The sequence below is a fragment of the Meles meles genome, chromosome 3 (genome assembly GCF_922984935.1).
Source record: "Meles meles chromosome 3, mMelMel3.1 paternal haplotype, whole genome shotgun sequence".
NCBI lineage: Eukaryota > Metazoa > Chordata > Mammalia > Carnivora > Mustelidae > Meles > Meles meles.
The window spans coordinates 22,681,022-22,705,203 of record NC_060068.1 but is presented as its reverse complement, the minus strand read 5'-3'; the positions used below and the strand labels follow the sequence as shown (position 1 = coordinate 22,705,203).

The window sequence follows — 24,182 nt, the reverse complement described above, 5'->3', positions numbered from 1 at the left end:
TTCAAATTTAATATGACCAAAAAAATCTCAAATACTTACACCCATGCTCTTTTTATAGATCATTTAAGAAATATGTTAATTGTGGGGCACCTGGGTGGCTCAGTGGGTTAAAGCCTCTGCCTTTCACTCAGGTCATGATCCCAGGGTCCTGGGATTGAGCCCCGCATTGGGCTCTCTGCTTGGCAGGGAGCCTGCTTCCTCCTCTCTCTCTCTCTCTGCCTGCCTCTCTCCCTACTTGTGATCTCTATCTGTCAAATAAATAAATAAAATCTTTAAAAAAAAAGAAATATATTAATTGTAAAGCTATCTCTGAAATAGTCCCAACTGAGTTATGCACAAATCAGAAGCATAAGAGAATTCAATCTACATAATCATCAAAATGAAATGTATTTCCTTAAATAATATGTTTGAGACTAATCCCATGTTTTCTTTTTTAAATGTAAGTTGAATTAAACTCATGAAGTCACTATAATTTCTTTTGACCTCAGAGGACTCAGCAGACTAAGCAACCATTTGAAGTGTGTGTTTTAGACTGTGAAGAATTCTTTCACCAAGTCATGCCTATGAAACTAAAGAAAAAGATATTCACATAAAATATTCTTTTCTTCTAGATGATGAGACATATCAATTGTCATTAATTTTTTTAATTTTTTATTTATTTCTTATTTTTTATAAACATATAATGTATTTTTATCCCCAGGGGTACAGGTCTGTGGATCGCCAGGTTTGCACACTTCACAGCACTCACCACAGAACATACCCTCCCCAATGTCAATGACCCCACTCCCCCTATCCCAACACCCCCTCCCCCCAGAAACCCTCAGTTTGTTTTGTGAGATTAAGAGTCACTGATGATTTGTCTCCCTCCCAATCCCATTGAGTGCCATTTATTCTTCTCCTATCTCCCTAACCCCCCATGTTGCATCTCCATGTCCTCATATCAGGGAGATCATATGATGGTTGTCTTTCTCTGATTGACTTATTTCACTAAGCATGATACCCTCTAGTTCCATCCACGTAATTGCAAATGGCAAAATTTCATTTCTTTTGATGACTGCATAGTATTCCATTGTGTATATATACCACCTCTTCTTTATCCATTCATCTGTTGATGGACATCTAGGTTCTTTCCATAGTTTAGCTATTATCGACATTGCTGCTATAAACATTCGGGTGCACGTGCCCCTTCGGATCACTACGTTTGTATCTTTAGGGTAAATACCCAGTAGTGCAATTGCTGGGTCATAGGGTAGTTCTATTTTCAATATTTTGAGGAACCTCCATGCTGTTTTCCAGAGTGGTTGCACCAGCTTGCATTCCCACCAACAGTGGAGGAGGGTTCCCCTTTCTCCGCATCCTCGCCAGCATCTGTCATTTCCTGACTTGTTCATTTTAGCCATTCTGACTGGTGTGAGGTGATATCTCATTGTGGTTTTGATTTCTATTTCCCTGATGCCGAGTGATGTGGAGCACTTTTTCATGTGTCTATTGGCCATCTGGATGTCTTCTTTGCAGAAATGTCTGTTCATGTCCTCTGCCCATTTCTTGATTGGATTGTTTGTTCTTTGGGTGTTCAGTTTACTAAGTTCCTTATAGAATTTGGATACTAGTCCTTTATCTGATATGTCGTTTGCAAATATCTTCTCCCATTCTGTCAGTTGTCTTTGGTTTTGTTAACTGTTTCCTTTGCTGTGCAAAAGCTTTTGATCTTGATGAAATCCCAATAGTTCATTTTTGCCCTTGCTTCCCTTGCCTTTGCCGTTGTTCCTAGGAAGATGTTGCTGTGGCTGAGGTCGAAGAGGTTGCTGCCTGATTTCTCCTCAAGGATTTGGATGGATTCCTTTCTCACATTGAGGTCCTTCATCCATTTGGAGTCTATTTTCGTGTGTGGTGTAAGGAAATGGTCCAATTTCATTTTTCTGCATGTGGCTGTCCAATTTTCCCAGCACCATTTATTGAAGAGGCTGTCTTTTTTCCATTGGACATTCTTTCCTGCTTTGTCGAAGATTAGTTGACCCTAGAGTTGAGGGTCGATTTCTGGGCTCTCTATTCTGTTCCATTGATCTATATGTCTGTTTTTGTGCCAGTACCATGCTGTCTTGATGATGACAGTTTTGTAATAGAGCTTGAAGTCCGGAATTGTGATGCCACCAACTTTGGCTTTCTTTTTCAATATTCCTTTGGCTATTTGAGGTCTTTTCTGGTTCCATATAAATTTGAGGATTATTTGTTCCATTTCTTTGGAAAAAATGGATGGTATTTTGATAGGGATTGCCTTAAATGTGCAGATTGCTTTAGGTAGCATGGACATTTTCACAATATTTATTCTTCCAATCCAGGATCATGGAACATTTTTCCATTTCTTTGTGTCTTCCTCAATTTCTTTCATGAGTACTTTATAGTTTTCTGCATATAGATTCTTAGCCTCTTTGGTTAGGTTTATTCCTAGGTATCTTATAGCTGTTAGAACTTGTACAGGAATTCAGTAAAGTGTCAGGATATTAAATCAATGCACAGAAACCAGTTGCATTTCTGTACACCAACAAAAAGACAGAAGAAAGAGAAATTAAGGAGTCAATCCCATTTACAATTGCACCCAGAACTAAAAGTTCATTTCTTAAATTTCAAAATACTCTAAGTAGATTTTGTAGGGTTTCTTTTATGTGTCATGTTAAGAAAAGATGACTCCCCTTTTCAGAAAATAATAAAACAAAAATATCTATATTTTTCTAGTACTTTTATGATTTCAGAGTGAAAATTTTGAAGTTTAACCTATTTGAAGTTAATTTGGGAATTTGGTGTTAATTGTAGAATCTGAATTTTTTTTATTCCAGATTGACTCACCAATTTTCCTGGTTATGCTTTTCAATAACACACTGTTATCATCATTTTTTTGTGTAGCCTTCCCTTCTTTTGTGTTAAATTCATTTGTGTTATCTTCAGGGCTTTGAATTCTGATCCTCTGTACTGTTTGTTTATTTATTACATGAGAACTATACTCTTCACTTATAACAGCATTTTACAATATATTCTGCTAACTAACAGTAAGTTCATGTTGCTGATTTCTCTCTTATATTACTTGGAATAATCCACAAGCAATAAACAAAGTTCTTGCTCCTTAACAATATGGATATTAAACCAGAAAAATCTAGGGTGAATGTTATTCTATAGAATAAATAACTCAGCTTCTTTAACAGATAATACTATTTTTAAATGAGGAGGATAATGTATATACTAAAAGAGACTTAAAATGTATTAAATTAACTAGATGCATTTCTTCTGGATTATGATTTGTACATATATGTACACGAATCATTGAACTTTTAGCATTGAGTATTTTATTAAATTAAGAAATTGTCGTTAAATGTTTAAGACTATATTATGGAATAATACACATATTGAAAGAGGCCTACATTTTAAAGAAAGAAGAAAAGAAAGAAAGAGAGAAAGCAAGCAAGCAAACTCATATTGTTAGAGACAGGTATTCAAGGATGTGATGTAGCAGATTTTAAAAATGTGCACTGGGTAGTGGGTTAAGGGTGCATATTAGAACATGATAATTATTCATGGAAATGTGTTATTTGTGTATGTAGCTTCATCATGATATCCCTGCACTTCAAATTCAAATGAATACCCCCAAAAGGACCCTAGAAAAATTATAATTTGAATTAGAATTCCACAACTTTTATGGAGTCCATTGGAATGGAGTTACAATTGTATGTTCTATCCTATACTCTATAATCGTCCTTAACTTGTAGAAACATAATACATTTACTTACCTCCTCCTTCACAAAGTTCCAGGGAAAAATTGACCATATATAAATACTACAAATTTCTTGACGAATTTATGTTCAAGACGTGTAAGTTTTGGTACATTTGTAACCATAAAGTAGAATTTCTAACTCTCTAGGGTCTGTCATTTTTCTATATTAATTGGGTGTCTCCTACACTTTCTAATCATTCTTACGGTTTCCCAGTAAAATCCAACTATATTCTAGATAATTTATATCATACACAATGATTGATTTTGCTTGTTTTGGAAAAGCTAATATTTTTGTTCATTTGTTTTCAGAGATAATTACTACCCCTATGCATGGTCGCTGCTTCTAGGATAATGTTGAGATAAATGCATGTTACCTTTTGGGCTTCTGGGTGGCTTATTCAGTTAGGCGGCTGCCTTTGGCTCACGTCATGATCCCAGGATCCTGGAATTGAGCCTGCACTGGACTCCCTGCTCAGTGGAGGACCTGCTTCTCCCTCTCCTTCTGCCTGTCACTCTGTTTACTTATGCTCTCTATCTCTCTGTCTAATCAATAAATAAAATCTTTTTAAAAATGCATGTTATCTGGTATTTAATGCCCTGATACTATTAAGTGTTTTATTTTTTCGTACAATATAACTATGGCTTTTACTATACTATAGACTCTTTTTGGACTGCAATACAAAAAATGTGTGTGTGTGTGTGTGTGTGTGTGTTGTTTTTAGTTTTCTTTTTTTTAAGATTTTATTTATTTATTTGACAGAGAGAGGTCACAAGTAGACAGAGAGGCAGGCAGAGAGAGAGACAGGGAAGCAGGCTCCCTGCTGAGCAGAGAGCCTGATGCCGGACTCGATCCCAGGACCCTGAGATCATGACCTGAGCCGAAGGCAGCGGCTTAACCCACTGAGCCACCCAGGCGCCCTGCTTTTAGTTTTCTATGGGAATTTGTATTCCTGTTTAACAAAAATTTTATCCCCATTTGTGTGATGTCATAGTTTTTCTCTAATTTAAAAACATTATTGACTCTTCTCTTTCTCTAACATATTTTTTTAATTTAAATTCAATTAGCCAACATACACTACATTATTAGGTTTTGATATAATATTCAATGATTCATTAGTTGCAAATGACATCCAGGGCTTATCACACCATGTGCCTGCATTAATGCCCATCACAATATTACCCAATCCCCTACCTTCCCCTCTATCTCCAAATCTCGATTTGTTTCCCAGAGTCAAGAGTTTTTCATGGTTTGTCCATTCAGTTTTCCCTCCTTTCCTGTATTGTCTTCAGAACTATACCTTATATTCCACATATGAGTGAAAGTGTATAATAATTTTCTTTCTCTGGTTAACTTATTTCACTTAGTATAATACTCTCATTTCATCCACGTCAATGTCAATGGTAGGAATTCATTCTTTCTGATGACTGAGTAATATATATACACTGTATATATATATACACTGTATATATGACCCACATCTTACCTTATATCTAATTTGCCAGCATAGCTGTTCACTGTATCTTTAGAAAAGGTTCCATACATTCACTTCTTAGCATCTCCCCTGCAGATTCTTAGACTCAGACACCATTGTCCCTTGCCTTGGTACCGAGGCATATATTACTGAGTAATATATATACACTGTATATATATATACACTGTATATATGACCCACATCTTACCTTATATCTAATTTGCCAGCATAGCTGTTCACTGCATCTTTAGAACAGGTTCCATGCATTCACTTCTTAGCATCTCCCCTGCAGATTCTTAGACTCAGACACCATTGTCCCTTGCCTTGGTACCGTGAAGAACTTTTAACCATTCTTCTGATTTTCATCTTTTTTTTTTTCTTCTAAGATATCTCCATGACACATCCAGAAGTATTCTCTAGAAAAATTAGCCAGGTGACACATTTCTCTACTGAAATTTATCCAATAGATTTTAAATAAAACCAAATCGTATAAACTTCCATAAATTGCTTATCTCAGAACTTACCCATAGTATGCCCCTCCCTCACTGGATTTGTACTGCTGTCCTGTTTGTTTTTCCTCATGGTCTCAAGGTCTTTGCACTGCTGTTCCCTCTCTTAAAACTTCTTTTCTGCATAAATGGCCTTCAGTTAGCTCCCTCAGCACATTCAGATATTTTTCAAATATTACTGATAAAAGAACTTCGGTTGACCAAACAACTTAAGAGTGCCATAGCATTCCTTTTTTTTTTTTTTAGAAAAAGAGGGAGAGAGCAGCACGAGTGAGCACAGGCAGACAGAGTGTGTCATAACATTCTATCCATTGTCTTGCTGTTTTTAAGTACATAACTGTTGCCATTGTTTGAATTGTATTATCCGTACATTTATATATGCATTCGTGGCACAGTCCCTCATTAGAATGCAGGCTTCTGAACATTAAAATAAGATGTCGTTTACTCTTCTAATGGTAAAACCTAAATTAGGAGCTGACAACATGAATGACATAATTTTCAATGAAAAAAAAATTGAATTAATCCTAAAACTGGTACATCTTTGGAATCTGCAATTATTAAAGTATGTTTAAATATAGCATTCACTTGTCTACTGATAGATTCAATTTTCTGGTATTTTATTTATCATAATGAATTATATTTATGAGTAACATTTGTCCAAATGTATACACTTGTATTCTTTTTATTTTTGTAAACTTTATTTTTAGAGTAGTTTCAGATTCACAACAAAATTGCAAGGAAGATACAAAGATTTTCATATACCTCTTCCCCACACATCCCTGGTCTCACTCATTATAAACATCCCTCACCATGGTGTTACATTTGTTACATTTGATAAGCCCACACTGATTCATCTCAGTTACCAAAAAGCATGGTTAACCTAAGAGTTATGCCTGGTATTATACATTCTATAGGTTTGAACAAATGTATAATGACTTGGATTCATTACTATAGTATAATAGAGGATAGATTCATCATCCCAAAAAACTTCTGTTTTCCACTTTTTAACCCCTATCCCTCCCCAATCCCTGTCTCCATGGTTTTGTCCTTTTGACAAGAAATATTATATAGCTGGAATCATACATTATGTGGCCTTTTCAGTTTGGGTTCTTTCATTTCTTAGTATGTGTTTAAGGTTCTTCCATGTCTTTTTATGTCTTGATAAGTGCTGTTTACTTTTAGTGTAGAACAATATTTCATTTTCTGGATACACAATGGTTTACTTAACCATTCACTTACTGGAGGACTTGAGGGTTGCTACTGAGTTTTATCAATTATGAATAATATCCACATGAGGTTTTTGTGTGAACAATGAATTTTCAATTATTTTGGATAATTGCTAGATTGTGTGGTGAGAGTTTGTTGAGTTTAATGAGAAACTGACAAGCTATTTTTGAAAATGGCTGTAGAATTTTGCTTTCCTACCAGCAGTGAATGAGAGTCACTGTTGCTTCACATCCTGGTCCACATTTGTTGTTGTTAGTGTTCTGGATTTTGGATACTCTGATAGATGTGCAATGTATGTTAATGTATTTTCATGCAACATAATATGTGAAGCATCTTATCACATGCTTATTTTCCATCTATATTTATTTATTTATTTTTATTTAATTTGGGGGGTATAGTGTCTCTTATGGTATTTGGTCCATTTTTTTTTAAATCAAGGTGTTTCCTTATTGTTGACTTTAAGAATTCTTTGAGTAGGGGATCCTGGGTGGTTCAGTGGGTTAAAGTCCCTGCCTTTGGCTCAGGTCATGATCCCAGGGTCCTGGGATTGAGCACCACTTCAGATTCTCTGCTCAGCAGGGAGTCTGCTTCCCTTCCTCTTTCATTCTGCCTGCCTTCCTGCCTACTTGTGATCTCTGTCAGTCAAATAAATAAATAAAATCTTAAAAAAAATTATTTGAATATTTTGGATAACAGATGTGGTTTTGTTAGTAAGATCTCAAAATGTGCTTCTTACATCCTTACGCTCTAGACATAGTCTTTCACATGGCAAAAGTTTTCAATTCTAATGAAATTCACCTACCTCATTATGGAGAAATGAAGAATTAATTCTTATGTACAAGCAGTTCTTCCAGCAGCTTTATTGAAAAGACTACATTTCTCCATTTGTTTTGTTTTTGCTTATTTGTCGAAGATCAAGTTATTATATTAGTGTGTGTCTATCTCTGGGTTCTATTCTTTTCTGATGATCTACATGTCTACTATTTTGCCAACATCACACTGCCTTGATTACTGCAGCTTTATCACAATTCTTGCTATTCTGTTTTATCGGACCAACTTTGTTCTTCCCTTTAATATATTGTTGGTTATTCTGGGTCTTTTACTTACCCATGCAAATTCTAGAATAAATATACATTTTATTATATTCCATAATATTTTCCTAATTTTCATTTTTTGGACATTCTTACAAGGTTCCTGCTTTAGGAAATTAGTTCAATTCCTTTGAACACTTTATTATCAGGCATATGCATATTCACTTTTAATTTCCTTAGTTCTGTACTGAGAGGTCTCTATAAAAGACAATCTCTCCCTGTTCCTCCAATTTAAATACACCAACATTTTTCTACATGTTGTACTTTTGGGTTATTAGAGTTTTTGTGTTTTTTTGTTGTTGTTGTTGTTGTTTAATTTTTGATTTTGCTTTACTTTTTCCTCTCATAGAGTGGCATTATCTGTGTTTGTGTCTGTTTCTGCCTCTCTGTACTCAAATGAATATACATTAAAAACTGACTTCTATATCTGACAAATAGCTGATCCCATATAATATGTATTGAAAAACTGAACAGAATTTGCATAGATTAAATTATTAGTTAAGAAATATTAACTCACTCTCAAACACACACCTCTTCCAAATATATGGGATAAGTATGTTTTCTTGATTACTCACACAAGCAATAGCTGTGTGACTTAGCTGATAAAATGTGGATACTTATATCATACTTAAAGGGTCTGTCTAACAAAAAGATCTAACAATTTTAAATAACTATGCCCTAACATGGGAGCAGGCAACTATATAAATCAATTAATAACAAAACCAAAGAAACACATGAAGAATAAAACAATAATGGTAGGGGACTTGGACATATCCCTCACTGAAATGGACAGATCATCTAAGCAAAAGATCAACAAGGAAAGAAAGGGTTTAAATGACACATTGGACCAGATGGACACCACAGATATATTCAGAACATTCCATCCCAAAACAATAGAATGCACAGCATTCGCTAGTGCACATGGAACATTCCCCAGAATATATCAAATCCTAGGTCATAAATCAGGTTTCAAATGGTACCAAAATATAGGGATCATTCCCTGCAATTTTTCAGACAACAATGCTTTGAAACTAGAGCTCAAGCACAAGAGGAAAGTTGGAAAGAACTCAAATACATAGAAGCTAAAGAACAGTCTACTAAGGAATGAGTGTGTCAACCAGGAAATTAATGAAGAAATAAGGAAAATCCATTGAAACAAGTGAAAATGAAAACACAACTATCCCAAACCTTTGGGACACAGCCAAGGCCATCCTAAGAGGAAAGTATATGGCACTACAAGATTTTCTCAAGAAACAGGAAAGTTCTCAAATACACAATCTAAACCTACACCTGGAGGAGTAGGAAAAAGAACAACAAATGTAGCCTGAGCCCAGTGGGAGAAGAGAAATAATAAAGATCAGAGCAGAAATCAATGAAATAAAAACCAAAAGAACAGATCAGGGCAACTAGGAGCTTGTTCTTTGGAAGAATTAATAAGATTGATAAACACCTGGCCAGACTTATCAAAAAGAAAAGAGAAATGACCTAAAATAATAAAATCATGAATGAAAGAGGAGAGATCACATCAAACATCCAAAGAAATGCAAATAATTAGAAGGACATATTATGAGTAAATTACGCCAGCAAATTTGACATTCTGGAAGAAATGGATACATTCATAGTGAATGTATATAAATATATATGTATATAAATGTATAGTGAATGTATATAGTGAATGTACATAAATATATATATTTATATGTATATATATAATATATAAAAATATATTAAATTTATAAAAATATATAAAAATAAATGTATATATAAATGTATATAGTGAATGTATATAAATATAAGCTATCACAACTGAACCAGGAAGAAATAGAAAACCTGAACAGACCCATAACTACTAAGGAGATTGAAACAGTCACCAAAATATCCCAACAAACAAGAGCCCAGATCCAGACAGTTTCAGAGGGGAATTCTACCAAACATTGAAAGAATAAGGGGGAGTCAAGATGGCGGGGATGTAGGAGGAGGCGCCGTTTCAACCTGTACCCTAAAGTGAGCTGATTACCTACCAAAGAACTCCGACCACCCATGAAATCAGCCTGAGATCAGAATTATACACGTCTGGATCTCTACAGGAGAAGAAGACGCCAGTGGCAGGTAAAGCAGAGTGGGGACATCAGACTGATATCGGAAGATAAACAAAAGGGGGAGAAAGCCACCAGAGGTGACCGATTGGAAAGTAATACCCCAATACGTGAGTGCCCTGAGTCTGGGGACCGTCATTAACTTGGAGTCTGGTTGAAAGCACTCAAAAAACAAGAAGAGCAAAGGATCCCAGGGGGAAATAGTGGGAATCGGGGCGGTTAGGGACAGGGACCTAAGTCCCCGGACCCAGGACAGCCTCCCCTGGCACTGAGCCAGAGAGAGTGTGGCAGAGATATCAGGTCACGGTCCCTGAGCTGCCACCATGCCTGAGCTGCCATCATGCCTGAGAACAAGTGGGGTCCAGCTCCTGTGAGGGGCTGGGAGCCTGGCCAGATGGTAATCCTGAAAGGCTCGCCTCCCACACACTCCCCTGGGAGAGGTGCTCATAGGTGCTAGCCTGGAGCTCTGACATCCGGAAATACCAGACATTCCCAGCCCGGGACAGTGGGAAAATCTCAGTGTGCAATCTCTGCTTGGAATCTCTCTGGCGGTCTGAAGCTGCCCAGACAGCCGCCACTGCCCTGGTATTGGGTACAACGAGGAGCTCCTGCATCCCCAGGGACCGTGACTCAGAACCGACTCTGCAAGCAGCTCTGCAGAGCATTCTGAGGTTTCTCTCTTAGAGGAAGGTCGGGGTGCAGTTTGCTCTCCTCTAAAACTGCAAAAACCATCAAAAGCTGTCAAGGCAAGAGAAAACACATGAAAGAACATAAAAACCCCCAGAGAACAAAAGCCTGAAAGAAACAGTTTCCTCAGAGCCCACCCCCTGAGGGGAGCAGGAGGACCTAACTCAGGGAACATCATTGGCTGAAAACCCACGTGGCAGGCTCTCCCCAGAAAACCAAGCAGGAAAGAAGAAAAAAAAAAAAAAAAAAAAAAAAAAGAAAGAAAACTACAAGAGAACAACCACCACTACTTCATAAATACAACTTTTATTTTTATCTCTTTACCAATATTCTGGTTCTTTTTTTAATACATACAGATAATTTTTAACTTATTTGCCATCACACTGAGATGTCCAGTACATAAAATTCCTTAATAACCTTCTTCCCTGAACTTTTTGATACATACACCCGTGTTTTTCTTTTGCTTTTCTATTTTTTAATTTTTTTAAATTTTAACTTAGCTTTGTCTAGTTTATTCTTTTTAAATTTTTATTTTCTAATATACATATAGAGTTAAACTTCAAGGTAATCCCCTTTCCCCCAATCAATCCTACACCTATAGGCAAACCAGTTTCTAATCCCCCTGTAACTTAGGAAAGTTGAGTCCCTTAAAAAAAAAAAATCAACATACATCCAGGAAGAATCAAAATAAACTTCCTTGCCCACACTGAGAATTTATAACCACTCTCCCAATTTTTCCTTCTGCCAGTGTTTCTGTGAATTTGTGTTGTCCTGATAATATATAAATCTTATACTTGGGGTTCTTTCTGATGAGGTTCTTCCCTTTTTTTGCATATATATATATATATATATATATATATATATATATATATATAATATATATATATATATATATAATATATAATATATATATATACATATTATCTTCTCATACACTTTTATCAGGCTTTTTGTCTGTTTTTGTTTAGATATTTCATAAATCTTACCTTGGGGCCCATTTGGGCTGAGCCTTCTCTTTTATCTTCTATTTTTTCCCTGTCTCCCTCTCCTCTGTGGTTTTTTTTTTTTCCTTTTTTCATTTCCTTTTTTTTTTTCTTTCTTCTACTCTATTTCTTTTTCTTTTCTGTTTTTCTCTCATTTGGTAGGGGAACCGTAATTGCACAGAAGCATTCCAGGGTGCACCTTGACTGCACCACAATCGATAGATAAATCCAGCTGCATCTGTTCAGTCAACTCTTAGCAAAATGAATAGGAGGAGGAATACCCAACAGAAGAAAAATACAGAGGATGGACCTTCTCCAACAGAGCTAATGGCTACCAACATAGACAATATGTCAGAAAGGGAATTCAGACTAACAATTCTCCAGGCAATAGCTAGGTTGGAGAAAGCCATGGATGACCAAACAGAATTGATTAGGGCAGAACTGAAAGTCACCAGGGATGATGTTCAAAATACTCTCAATGAGTTCCAATCTAATTTAAATTCTCTAAAAGCTAGGGTAACTGAGACAGAAGATAGAATTAGTGATCTGGAGGACAAACAGAGAGAAAGGGTCAGGAGGAAGCCTGGAACAAACAGCTCAGAAGCCACGAAAACAGAATCAGGGAAATAAATGATGCCATGAAACGTTCCAACATCAGAATTATTGGAATCCCTGAAGGGGAGGATAAAGAAAGAATTCTAGAAGATATAGTGGAAGAAGTTGTCTATGAAAAATTTCCCAATCTCACGAATGGAAACAACGTTCATGTACTATTGGCAGAGAGATTTCCTCCCAAGATTTTAGATTCTTAAAAGTTCTCACAACACCTTATATTTAAAATGAGGAATTATGTTTCAAGACAGACCCTCTTAAAAGCAGCTAGGACAAAGAAGCTCCTTACATACATAGGAAAGCCCATTAGAATAATGTCAGACCTCTCCACAGAGACCTGGCAAGCCAGGAAGGACTGGCAAAATATATTCAGAGTACTAAATGAGAAGAACATGCAGCCAATAATACTCTATCCAGCAAGATAGATACTCTATCCAGCAAGATTTAAAATTAGTGGAGAGATAAAGAGTTTCCAAGAAAGGCAAGGCTTAAAAAACTATGCAACCACCAAGCTGACACTGCAGGAAATATTAAGGGAGGTTATGTAAAAGAGAAAAAATCCTAAGTATATCATTGAACAGAAATATAGAAACAATCGATAGACAGAAAGACTTCAAAGGTAACACGATGTCAATAAAAACCTATATCTCAATAATCACTCTCAATGTGAATGGCCTAAATGCGCCCATAAAATGACACAGGGTTGCAGATTAGATAAAACGACAGGACCCATCCATATGTTGTCAACAAGAGACCCATTTTGAACATAAGGATACACCCAGACTGAAAGTGAAGAGATGGAGAAGCAACTTTCATGCCAATGGGCCTCAAAAGAAGGCTGGGGTAGCGATTCTCATATCAAATAAATTAGATTTTAAACTAAAGACTGTAGTCAGAGATACAGAAGGACACTACATAATTCTTAAAGGGACCAAGATGATCTAACAATTATAAATATCTACGCCCCCAATATGGGAGCACCCAATTACATAAGAAAACTATTAATCAAGATAGTCATATTGATATGAATACATTGATAGCAGGAGATCTTAATATGCCTCTCTCAAAAATAGACAGATCATTGAAGCAGAAAATCAATAAAGAAATTAGAGCATTGAATGAAACTTTGGACCAGATGGACCTCATAGACATATACAGAACATTCCACCCTAAAACAACAGAATACTCATTCTTCTCAAGTGCACATGGAACCTTCTCCAGAATAGACCACATACTGGGTCACAAAGCAGGACTCAACCAATACCAAAAGACTGACATTATTCCCTGCATATTCTCAGATCACAATGCTTTGAAACTGGAACTCAATCACAAGGGAAATTTCAGAAGGAACTCAAACACCTGGAAGCTAAAGACCACCTTGCTTAAGAATGCTTGGATCAACCAGGAGATCAAAGAAGAACTTAAAAAATTCATGGAAATCAATGAGAATTAAGACACTTCATTGACAACCTGAATATACCGATGGCTAGTAACAAGATTGAAGCAATGATCAAAAAACTCCCCAAAAAACAAGAGCCCAGGCCATGACATATTCCCTGGTGAATTCTACCAAACTTTCAAAGAAGAAATAACACCAATTCTTCTGAAGCTGTTCCAAAAAATTGAAGCAGAAGGGAAACTTCCAGACTCTTTTTATGAAGCCAGCATTACCCTGATCCCCAAACCAGGCAAAGACGCTACCAAAAAGGAGAATTTCAGACCTATATCACTGATGAATATGGATGTTAAGATTCTCAACAAGATCCTAGCAAACAGGATCCAGCAGCACATTAAAAAGATTATCCACCATGACCAGGTGGGATTCATCCCTGTGTTACAAGGTTGGTTCAACATTCGCAAATAAATCAGTGTGATAGAACACATCAATAATAGAGGAGAGAAGAACCACATGGTCCTCTCAATTGATGCAGAAATAGCATTTGACAAAATCCAGCATCCGATCCTGATTAAAACGCTTCAAAGTATAGGGATAGAGGGAACATTCCTGAACTTCATATAATCTATCTATGAAAGACCCACAGCAAATATCATCCTCAATGGGAAAAAGCTTACAGCCTTCCCGTGGAGATCAGGAACACGACAAGGGTGCCCACTCTCACCACTCTTGTTCAACATAGTATTAGAAGTCCTAGCAACAGCAATCAGACAACAAAGAGAAATAAAAGGAATCCAAATTGACAAGGAAGAAGTCAAACACTCTCTTTTCACTGATGACATCATTCTTTATATGGAAAACCCCAAAGACTCCACCCTCAAACTACTAGAACTCATACAGCAATTCAGTAACATGTCAGCATACAAAGTCAATGTACAGAAATCAGTGGTTTTCTTATACACTAACAATGAAAATACAGAAATGGAAATTAGAGAATCAATTCCATTTACTATAGCACCAAGGATCATAAGATACCTTGGAATAAACCTAACCAAAGAGGTAAAGGATCTGTACTTGAGGAACTAGAGAACACTCATGAAAGAAATTAAAGAGGACACAAAAAGATGGAAGACCATTCCATGCTCTTGGATTGGAAGAATAAACATTGTTAAAATGTCTATACTGCCTAGAGCAATCTATACTTTTAGGCCATTCCAATAAAAATTCCCTTGGAATTTCTCAAAGAGCTGGGGAAAAGAATCCTAAAATTTGTATGGAATCAGAAGAGACCCCAAATTGCTAAGGAAATGTTGAAAAACAAAAACAAAACTGGCGGCATCACGTTACCCGATTTCAAGCTTTATTACAAAGCTGTGATCACCAAGACAGTGTGGTACTGGCATAAAAACAGACACATTGACCAGTGGAACAGAGTGGAGAGCCCAGATATGGACCCTCAACTCTATGGTCAATATTCTTTGACAAAACTGGTAAAAATATACAATGGAAAAAAGACAGTCTCTTTAATAAATGGTGCTGGGAAAACTGGACAGCGATATGTAGAAGAATGAAACTTGACCATTCTCTTACACCGTACACAAAGATAAACTCGAAATGGACAATAGACCTCAACGTGAGACAGGAATCTATCAGAATCCCAGAGGAGAACATAGGCAGTAACCTCTGCGATATCAGCCACAGCAACTTCTTTCAAGATATATCTCCAAAGGCCAAGGAAACAAAAGCAAAAATGAACTTTTGGGGCTTCACCAAGATCAAAAGCTTCTGCACAGCAAAGGAAACAGTTAACAAAACAAAGAGTCAACCCACAGAATGGAAGAAGATATTTGCAAATGACAGTACAGACAAAAGGTTGATATCCAGGATCTATAAAGAACTTCTCAAACTCAACACACACAAAACAGTTAATCATATCAAGAAATGGGCTGAAGATATGAACAGACACTTCTCCAATGAAGACATACAAATGGCTATCAGACACATGCAAAAATGCTCATCATCACTAGCCATCAGGGAGATTCAAATTAAAACCACTTTGAGATATAACCTGACACCAGTTAGACTGGCCAAAATTAGCAAGACGGGAAACAACGTGTGTTGGAGAGGATGTGGGAATGGGGAACCCTCTTCCACTGTTGGTGGGAATGCCAGTTGGTGCAGCCACTTTGGAGAACAGTGTGGAGATTCCTCAAGAAATTAAGAATAGAGCTTCCCTATGACCCTGCAATTGCACTGCTGGGTATTTACCCCAAAGATACAGATGTAGTGAAAAGAAGAGCCATCTGTACCCCAATATTTATTGCAGCAATGGCCACGATCACCATACTGTGGAAAGAACCAAGATGTCCTTCAATGGGTGAATGGATAAGGAAGATGTGGTCCATATACACAATGGAATATTATGCCTCCATAAGAAAGGATGAATACCCAACTTTTGTAGCAACATGGACGGGACTGGAAGAGATTATGCTGTGCGAAATAAGTCAAGCAGAGAGAGTCAAGTATCATATGGTCTCACTTATTTGTGGAGCATAACAAAGAACACGGTGGACATGGGAAGATGGAGAGGAGAGGGATTTGAGGGAAACTGGAAGGGGAGATGAACCATGAGAGACTATGGACTCTGAAAAACAACCAGAGGGTTTTGAAGGGGCGGGGGTGTGGGGGTGGGAGGTTGAGGAACCAAGTGGTGGGTAATAGGGAGGGCATGTACTGCATGGAGCACTGGATGTGGCGCAAAAACAATGAACACTGTTACACTGAAAATATACAAATAAAAAAAATTAAAAAAAAAAGTTTTACTGCACAAACAACAAAATGGCTTTTAACCAAGATGGAGTCGCTCTGGCTAAATAAGTCCTTATAAGACAGACTACTCTTGATTGTTATGTGGCAAATTTAATAAGCAAGAAAATTTGCATCCACGGCTTATCTTAGGCAGCTGCAAGATGAGTAGATATTTTCACTTACATGCCAGAATCTTTAAAGTTCACACTGAGGCTTTAATGGGGATCATTCACATATACAGTCCAGATCGTGTCAACAACACATTACTCAGTCCAACCCACATTTTTAAATGGCTCCTGGAGTAGGAACAGGAGAAGGGAATACATCCCAAGGATAGAGGATGAGGTAAGAAACCTCTGATTACCCAGATCCTCCTTGCAGGTCACTCAGCATTCATATCCTCTTGATGACCCCCTACAACAGGAGATATTTCTGTCTATATAAGGTCAGTTATTCTGTGACTTTTGCTTACTTAATTCAATCCATTTACATTTAGGGTGATTATTGATATATAAAAATTTACTAGTTTCATTTTAATTGCTTTGAGAATGGTTTATAATTCCATTTTTCCTTTATTTCCTCTTTCTGTATGCATTTGTAAGTTCATAATTTTCTGTTGTGGAACATGATGACTCTTTCGTCTTTATCTTCTGGGAATCTTCCATAGATTTGTGCTGTGGTATGAGGCTTACATAAAACATCTTATAGGTATAACAGTTTATTTTAAACTGATATAAACTTAAATTTGGTCACACAGAAAGACCCTACACTTCCTTCCCCTTTCATATATGTATGTTCCCCTTTTTATACTTTTGATGCCACAATTATTCTTTTTTCATATTGTATATTCATTAAGAAATTATACTAACTATAGTCATTTTAATATTCTTTTTTGTTAACCTTCATCATATAGTTAATTAGTTAATGGTGTGGGACATAAAGGCGAAAGAAAAAAAAATCTTACTGTCTACAGCCTGTTAACAAGTCCTTGCAACAGGTAGAGTGACCTTCCTTAGGAAAGCAGCTGTTTCAATGTTGACACTTTACTAAGGGCAAAAGGCAATCTTAGCTTAACATTATCCCAACACCCTAGGATCCTGTAAGTCTACATTAACATATAAAAATTATTTTGGAGACTTCCTTTATCTCTACCGCCAACCAGATATATGTTAGTAATCAGTCTCCAAGCTTATGGCCCACAGATATATATCTGATATATATACCTCACAAGATTTTATTAGACAGTAATAAATGACCTATTTCTGAACAACAGTTAGGCTCTCAAGGTCTTGGAAAACTTCCTTTTAAAATTCCTTAGAGATTTATGCATCTCTAACCCTCTCCCCACTTGAAAGTATATAATCAGTCCCCTATCACAACCCCAGTGTGGCTCTTTATGCCAATGGGTCCTGTCCCATGCTTTAATAAAACCACCGTTTTGCACCAAAGACATCTCAAGATTTATTTCTTGGCCATTTGCTCCAAAACTCAACATTTTCATATTAGTTAACACACCATCAAATTAGAGAATTAGAGTTTTCAAAACCTGACTATATATTTACATTTACCAGAGTGTTTTATATTTGGTATACTTTTAAAAAATTCATGCTAATATATTTACATTTCAGGGTGAAGAATTCCTTTCAGTATTTCTTAAAAGACAAACCTAGTGGAAATGAAGCCCTTTTATTTTTTGAGGATTTATGAATTTTGTGAATTGATTTCTCCAAATCTCTCCTCACATTTCAGAAGTTTATATGAATTGTTTTTTTAAATACACTTTTAAGATAAACTTTCTATTCCCTTATCCCACTTGTCTATTTATAATTTGAGGATTGTTTCTTTTAATGTTGCTTCATGTATTTTATTTACTCTTTTTTTACTCTTTATTTACTCTTTTTACTTTTAAAAAAAATTCCCCTCTGAACAAATAATCTTCGAGCTTATGTATTTTAATCAATACATCATTTATTCTGTCTTTGAATTTATATGTTGCATTTTTATTTCATTTGTTGTATTCTTCAGACTCAGAATTTCTGTTTGTTGGCTTTTTATTTAAATTCAGTTTGCTAAGGTATAATATGTTATTAGTTTTTGATATAATGTTCACTGATTCATTAGTTGGATACAACACAATGTGTTCATTCTATTATGTGCCCTCTTTAATTACCATCACACAGTTATGACATCCCCTCATCCACCTCCCTTTCCACAACCTTCAGTTTGTTCCTGGAGTCAGGAGTCTCAGATGGTTTCTTTCCCTTTCTGATTTATTCCCATTCAGGTTTCCCCCCATTCCTCTATTGTCTTCTGTACTACTCATCTATTGTCTTCTTTACATATTCTGTATATATTCCACATATTGTGAAACCATATGCTAATTGTGTTTCTCTGATTGAGATATTTCATGTAGCATAATCTTCTTCAGTTTCATCCATGTCAGTGCAAATGGTGGGTATTTATCCTTTCTGATGGCTAAGTAATGTTACATTGAATATATGAACCACATCTTTTTTATCTATTTGTCTTTTGAAGAATATATTTGTTCCTTCCATGGTTTCGCTATTGTAGACACTGCTGATGTAAACATTGGGGTGCATATGCCCCTTCTTTCCAATACATCTGTATCTTGGGAGTAAATACCTAGTAGTTCAATTGCTCAGTTATAGGGTAGCTCTATTTTTAACGTCTTGAGGAACCTCTATACTGTTTTCCAGAGTGGCTGCAGCAGCCTGCATTCTCACCAAAAGTGGAAGAGGGTTACCCTTTCTCCACATCCTCACCAACATTTGTTGTTTCTTGTCTGGTTAATTTTAGCCATTCTAACTGATGTAAGGTTGTATCTCATTGTTTTGATTTGCATTTCCCTGATAACTAGTGATGTTGAACATCTTTTTATGCATCTGTTAGCCATTTGTATGTCTTCTTTGGAGAAGTGTCTGTTCATGTCTTCTGCCCATTTTTTTTACTGGAATATTTGTTTTTTGGGTGTTGAGTTTGAGAAGTTCTTTAAAGATCATGCATATCAGCCCCTTGACTGATATGACATTTGTAAATATCTTCTCTCATTCTGAAAGTTGCCTTTTTTTTTTTAGATTTATTTATTTATTTATTTGACAGAGATCACAAGTAGGCAGAGAGGCAGAGAGAGAGAGAAGCAGGCTCCCTGCTGAGCAGAGAGCCCAATGTGGGGCTCGATCCCAGGACCCTGAGATCATGACCTGAGCCGAAGGCAGAGTCTTTAACCCACTGAGCCCCCCAGGCGCCCCTGAAAGTTGCCTTTTAGTTTTGTTGACTCTTTCCCTTGCTGTGAGAAGATTTTTATCTTAATGAAGTTCCTAGAGCTCCTTTTGGCTTTTGTTTCCCCTATCTTTAGGGGCATGTCTTGAAAGAAGTCACTGGGGTCAATGTCAAGGAGGTCACTGCCTAAGTTCTCCACTAGGATTTTGATGGATTCCTGAATCACATTAAGGTCTTTGATCCACTTTGAGTTTATCTTTGTGTATGGTGTAAGAAAGTGGTCCAGCTTCATTCTTTTGCATGTGGCTGTCCAGTTTTCCCAGAACCACTTACTGAAGAGACTGTATTTTTTTCAATGGGTATTTGTTCCTGATTTGTTGAAGATTAGTTGATGATGGAGTTGAGGGTCCATTTCTGGGCATTATAGTCTGTACCATTGATCTATGTTTCTGTTTTTGTGCCAGTACTATGCTGTCTTGATGATCACAGCTTTGTAATATAACTTGAAGTCAGGCATTGCGATGCCAAGATCTTTGGTTTTCTTTTTCAATATTCCCCTGGCAAGATAGGAAACAACAAATTTTGGCACAGATGTGGAGAAAGGGGAAGCCATTTCCACTCTTGGTGGGAATGCAATTTGGTGCAGCCACTCTGGAAAACAGTATGGAGGTCCCTCAAAGGGTTAAAAATAGGGCTCCCCTATGACCCAGCAATTGCACCACTGGGTATTTACCCTAAATACATAGACGTAGTGATCTGAAGGAGCACATGTACCCCAAGGTTTATAGCAGCAATGTCCACAGTAGTCAAACTCTGGAAAGAATCTAGACAGATGAATGGATAAAGAAGATGTGGCATATATAAACAAGCGATATTATGCAGCCATAAAAAAACAAAATCTCGGCATTTGCAACAATGTGGATGGAACTAGAGACTATTATGTTGAGTGAAATAAGTTAATCAGAGAAAGACAATTATCATAGCACCTCACCGATATGAGGAATTTGAGAAACAAGACAGAGGATCATAGGGTAAGGGAGGGGAAAATGAAACAAGATGAAACCAGAGAGGGAGAAAAACCATAAGAGACTCTTAATCTCAGGAAAAAAAAAAAAAACTGAGGTTTGCTGGAGGGGAGGGAGGTGGTAGTGATGGGGTGACCAGGTGATGGACTTTGGTGCTATGGTGAGTGTTGTGAATTGTATAAGACTGATGAGTCACCGACCTGTAATCATGAATGAAATAATACATTATATGTTAATAAAAAATAGAGCTACCCTATTCAATATAATATTACTCCGCTATCAGAAAGGATGAATACCCGCCATTTGCACCAACATGGATGGAACTGGAGGGGATTATGCTAAGTGAAATAAGTCAGAGAAAGACAATTATCATATTGCTTCATTCACATGTAGAACTGAAAAAATAGTGCAAAGGACCACAGGGGAAGGGAGGGAAAAATGAATGGGAAGAAATAAGAGAGGGAGACAAACCATGAAAGACTCTGGACTCCTGGAAACAAACTGAGAGTTACAGAAGGGAGGGGGGTTGGGGGTTGCATAACAGGGTGATGGGTATTAAAAAGGAAGTGTGTTGTGATGGGCACTGGGTGTTGTATGCAACTAAAGAATTGTTGAACACTACATCAAAAACTAATGATTTAGGGGCGCCTGGGTGTCTCAGTGGGTTAAAGCCTCTGCCTTCGGCTCAGGTCATGATCCCAGGGTTCTGGGATGGAGCCCCGCATCGGGCTCTCTGCTCTGTGGACAGCCTGCTTCCTCCTCTCTCTCTCTCTGCCTGCCTCTCTGCCTACTTGTGATCTCTGTCTGTCAAATAAATAAATAAAATCTTTAAAAAAAAACAAACTGATTTATTATATGTCGACTAATTGAACATAATAAATAAGAACAAATGAGAAAATAAAAACAAAAACAAGGACAAGAGAAATCATAAATATTCTTCAAAAGTTAACTCTGAAAATAACATTTCCCCCTGACAAATATTCTGGATACTTACTATGTGTCAAAAACTGTCATTATGTCTCTACAGAATTTTTTAAACAATATGTTATGTAAAACCATAGAAATAAAGAGTAAGTTACAAATTACTGCCTTTAAACTAAAACTACTGTTTTGTAAAATGATAATTCAGTGACTCTCTAATGGAGAGTATAAGAACATCATGATTTCAACACCTTTTTTTGATTCAGAAGGACATTTTTCATTTGTGCATCATTTTATTTAGCAGTCTTTGCAGAGCATCTTTTACTTCTTTGTTCCTTAGAGTATAGATGAGAGGATTCAACAGTGGTGTGACCAAAGTGTAGAAGAAAGTGAAGATCTTGCCATAATTTGAAGCAAAGTGGTTCTTAGGATCTGCATAAACCATGGCCACTGTCCCATAAAACATGAAGACCACAATAAGGTGGGAAGAACAGGTGGCAATGGCTTTTTTCCTTCCCTCTTCTGAGTGGAGTTTCCCCAAGGCTCGAGCTATACAGCCATAAGAAGTCAGGATCAATACCACTGGTACAATGGTGAAAAGGTCAGCAGAGATGGTCATTTGCCACTCAATGGCTGAGGTATCTCCACATGCTAGGCGTATGAAGGCAGGAACTTCGCACAGAAAATCATCCAGGTGGTGGTGGGTGCAAAAAGGAAGCTGGAATGTGATGGGAGATTGGGTTACAGATTCCATCAGTCCAGACAGCCAGGCTATTAGTACCAGTTTCCAACAGAACTGATGATTCATGATGATGGTATAATGCAGAGGCTGGCAAATAGCAACATAGCGGTCAAAGGCCATCATCACCAACATAACACCTTCTGTTGCCCCAAGGCAGAGGAACACAGATAGTTGAATGACACAGCCTGTGTAGGTGATGCTCTTGTCTGGCCCCCACAAATTAGACAACATCTGAGGCACAGCAGTTGTAGTGAAGCAGAGATCCAAGAAGGAAAGATTGCTAAGAAAGAAATACATGGGAGTGTAGAGATGAATGTCCACACAAGAGAGCAAGATAATGGTTGAGTTGGAGAGGATGATCATGGCATATAAAATGATCACTATCCAGAAGAGAATTATTTCCAGATGGGGCCATTTAGTGAAGCCAAGAAGAATAAAGCCTACTTGGAAACTGTTGTTTCTCATTGCTAGTGCTTTTGACATTGGTGCTTGGACATAATTATAAGTAAGATTTTGTGAATGAATTTCACAGAAAGGATACAGCCATTACTAGTTTTCCAGGGGGTCTTAGGACATGGAACATTTGGATGTTTTTCCTTATATCCGAGCAGTTGTATACAATCTCTCTTCCATAAGTTTGTGTTTTTTATACAAAAGTGGTATTAATAAGATCCTGATGAGGAGGGCGCCTGGGTGGCTCAGTTGGTTAAGTGACTGCCTTCAGCTCAGGTCATGATCCCAGAGTCCTGGGATCGAGTCCCACATCGGGCTCCCTGCTCCTTGGAGAGTCTGCTTCTCCCTCTGACTTTCTCCCCTCTCATGCTCTCTCTCACTGTCTCTCTCTCTCAAATAAATACATAAAATCTTTAAAAAAAAAAGATCCTGGTGAGAAAAACAAAAATGAGATAAATGTAGCTAAAATTAAATCTCCTTACAAGTTAGAGCCCACTGATGAATACCTGAGGCCCGCAGAGTGTGACATTTCAAGGAACGCATGGCTGCCTTAATGTTGATGTTTCATTAGAGATTAAAAGCAAACTTATCTTAACAATAACCACATCTCCAAGATCCTGTAGACTCTAACTTCAGCATACAGAAATCTTAGAAACTTATGCTCTACCCCAACTCCCTCCACAAATTTAAAAATATATGATTTTTCACTCCTCACAGTCATAAGTGCAGCTCTTTCTGCCCACAGGTCCTGTCAATTTTTGCACCATAAAACATCTCAAGAATTCTTTCTTGACTATCACACTTGATGGCCCCAAATCAATATTACCTTGGGGATTTCTCTCTGGAATTTAATAGCAGCATTCCCAATGAACACCTTTATGCAATTAACATTCCCTTTTAGCTACATATGTAGTGTCTTTTGCATAGTTTTAATTTACATTGTTTGGTGATGTTATTAAGATCATGAAAAATGGAGATTATCCAAGGAACAAAGCCCCTGGGCTCTAAATATAGACCCTAAATAGTGAGACTGAGCATAAATAAACTTTTGAGTGTCTGAAGAACAACCCTAACCCTGGGATAGAAAACATACTAGTTTTTAAATGAAACAAAGGTCATTTAACCTTAACTAAGTTAACTTTAATTACTTAAGTAAA

General features: G+C 37.0%; 1 protein-coding gene across 1 annotated transcript; it reads right to left on the bottom strand.

Moving 5' to 3' along the window:
• Positions 1-22,107: 22,107 nt before the first annotated feature.
• On the bottom strand, positions 22,108-23,037 carry LOC123939161 (olfactory receptor 15-like). Its single transcript, XM_046001105.1, has one exon. It carries the CDS (start codon positions 23,035-23,037, stop codon positions 22,108-22,110), a length of 930 nt encoding a protein of 309 aa, XP_045857061.1.
• Positions 23,038-24,182: the final 1,145 nt, after the last annotated feature.

What these genes read in the sequence shown, in the direction of transcription:
- LOC123939161 (XM_046001105.1), bottom strand. Translation starts at nt 23,037, where the DNA reads ATGAGAAACAACAGTTTCCAAGTAGGCTTTATTCTTCTTGGCTTCACT.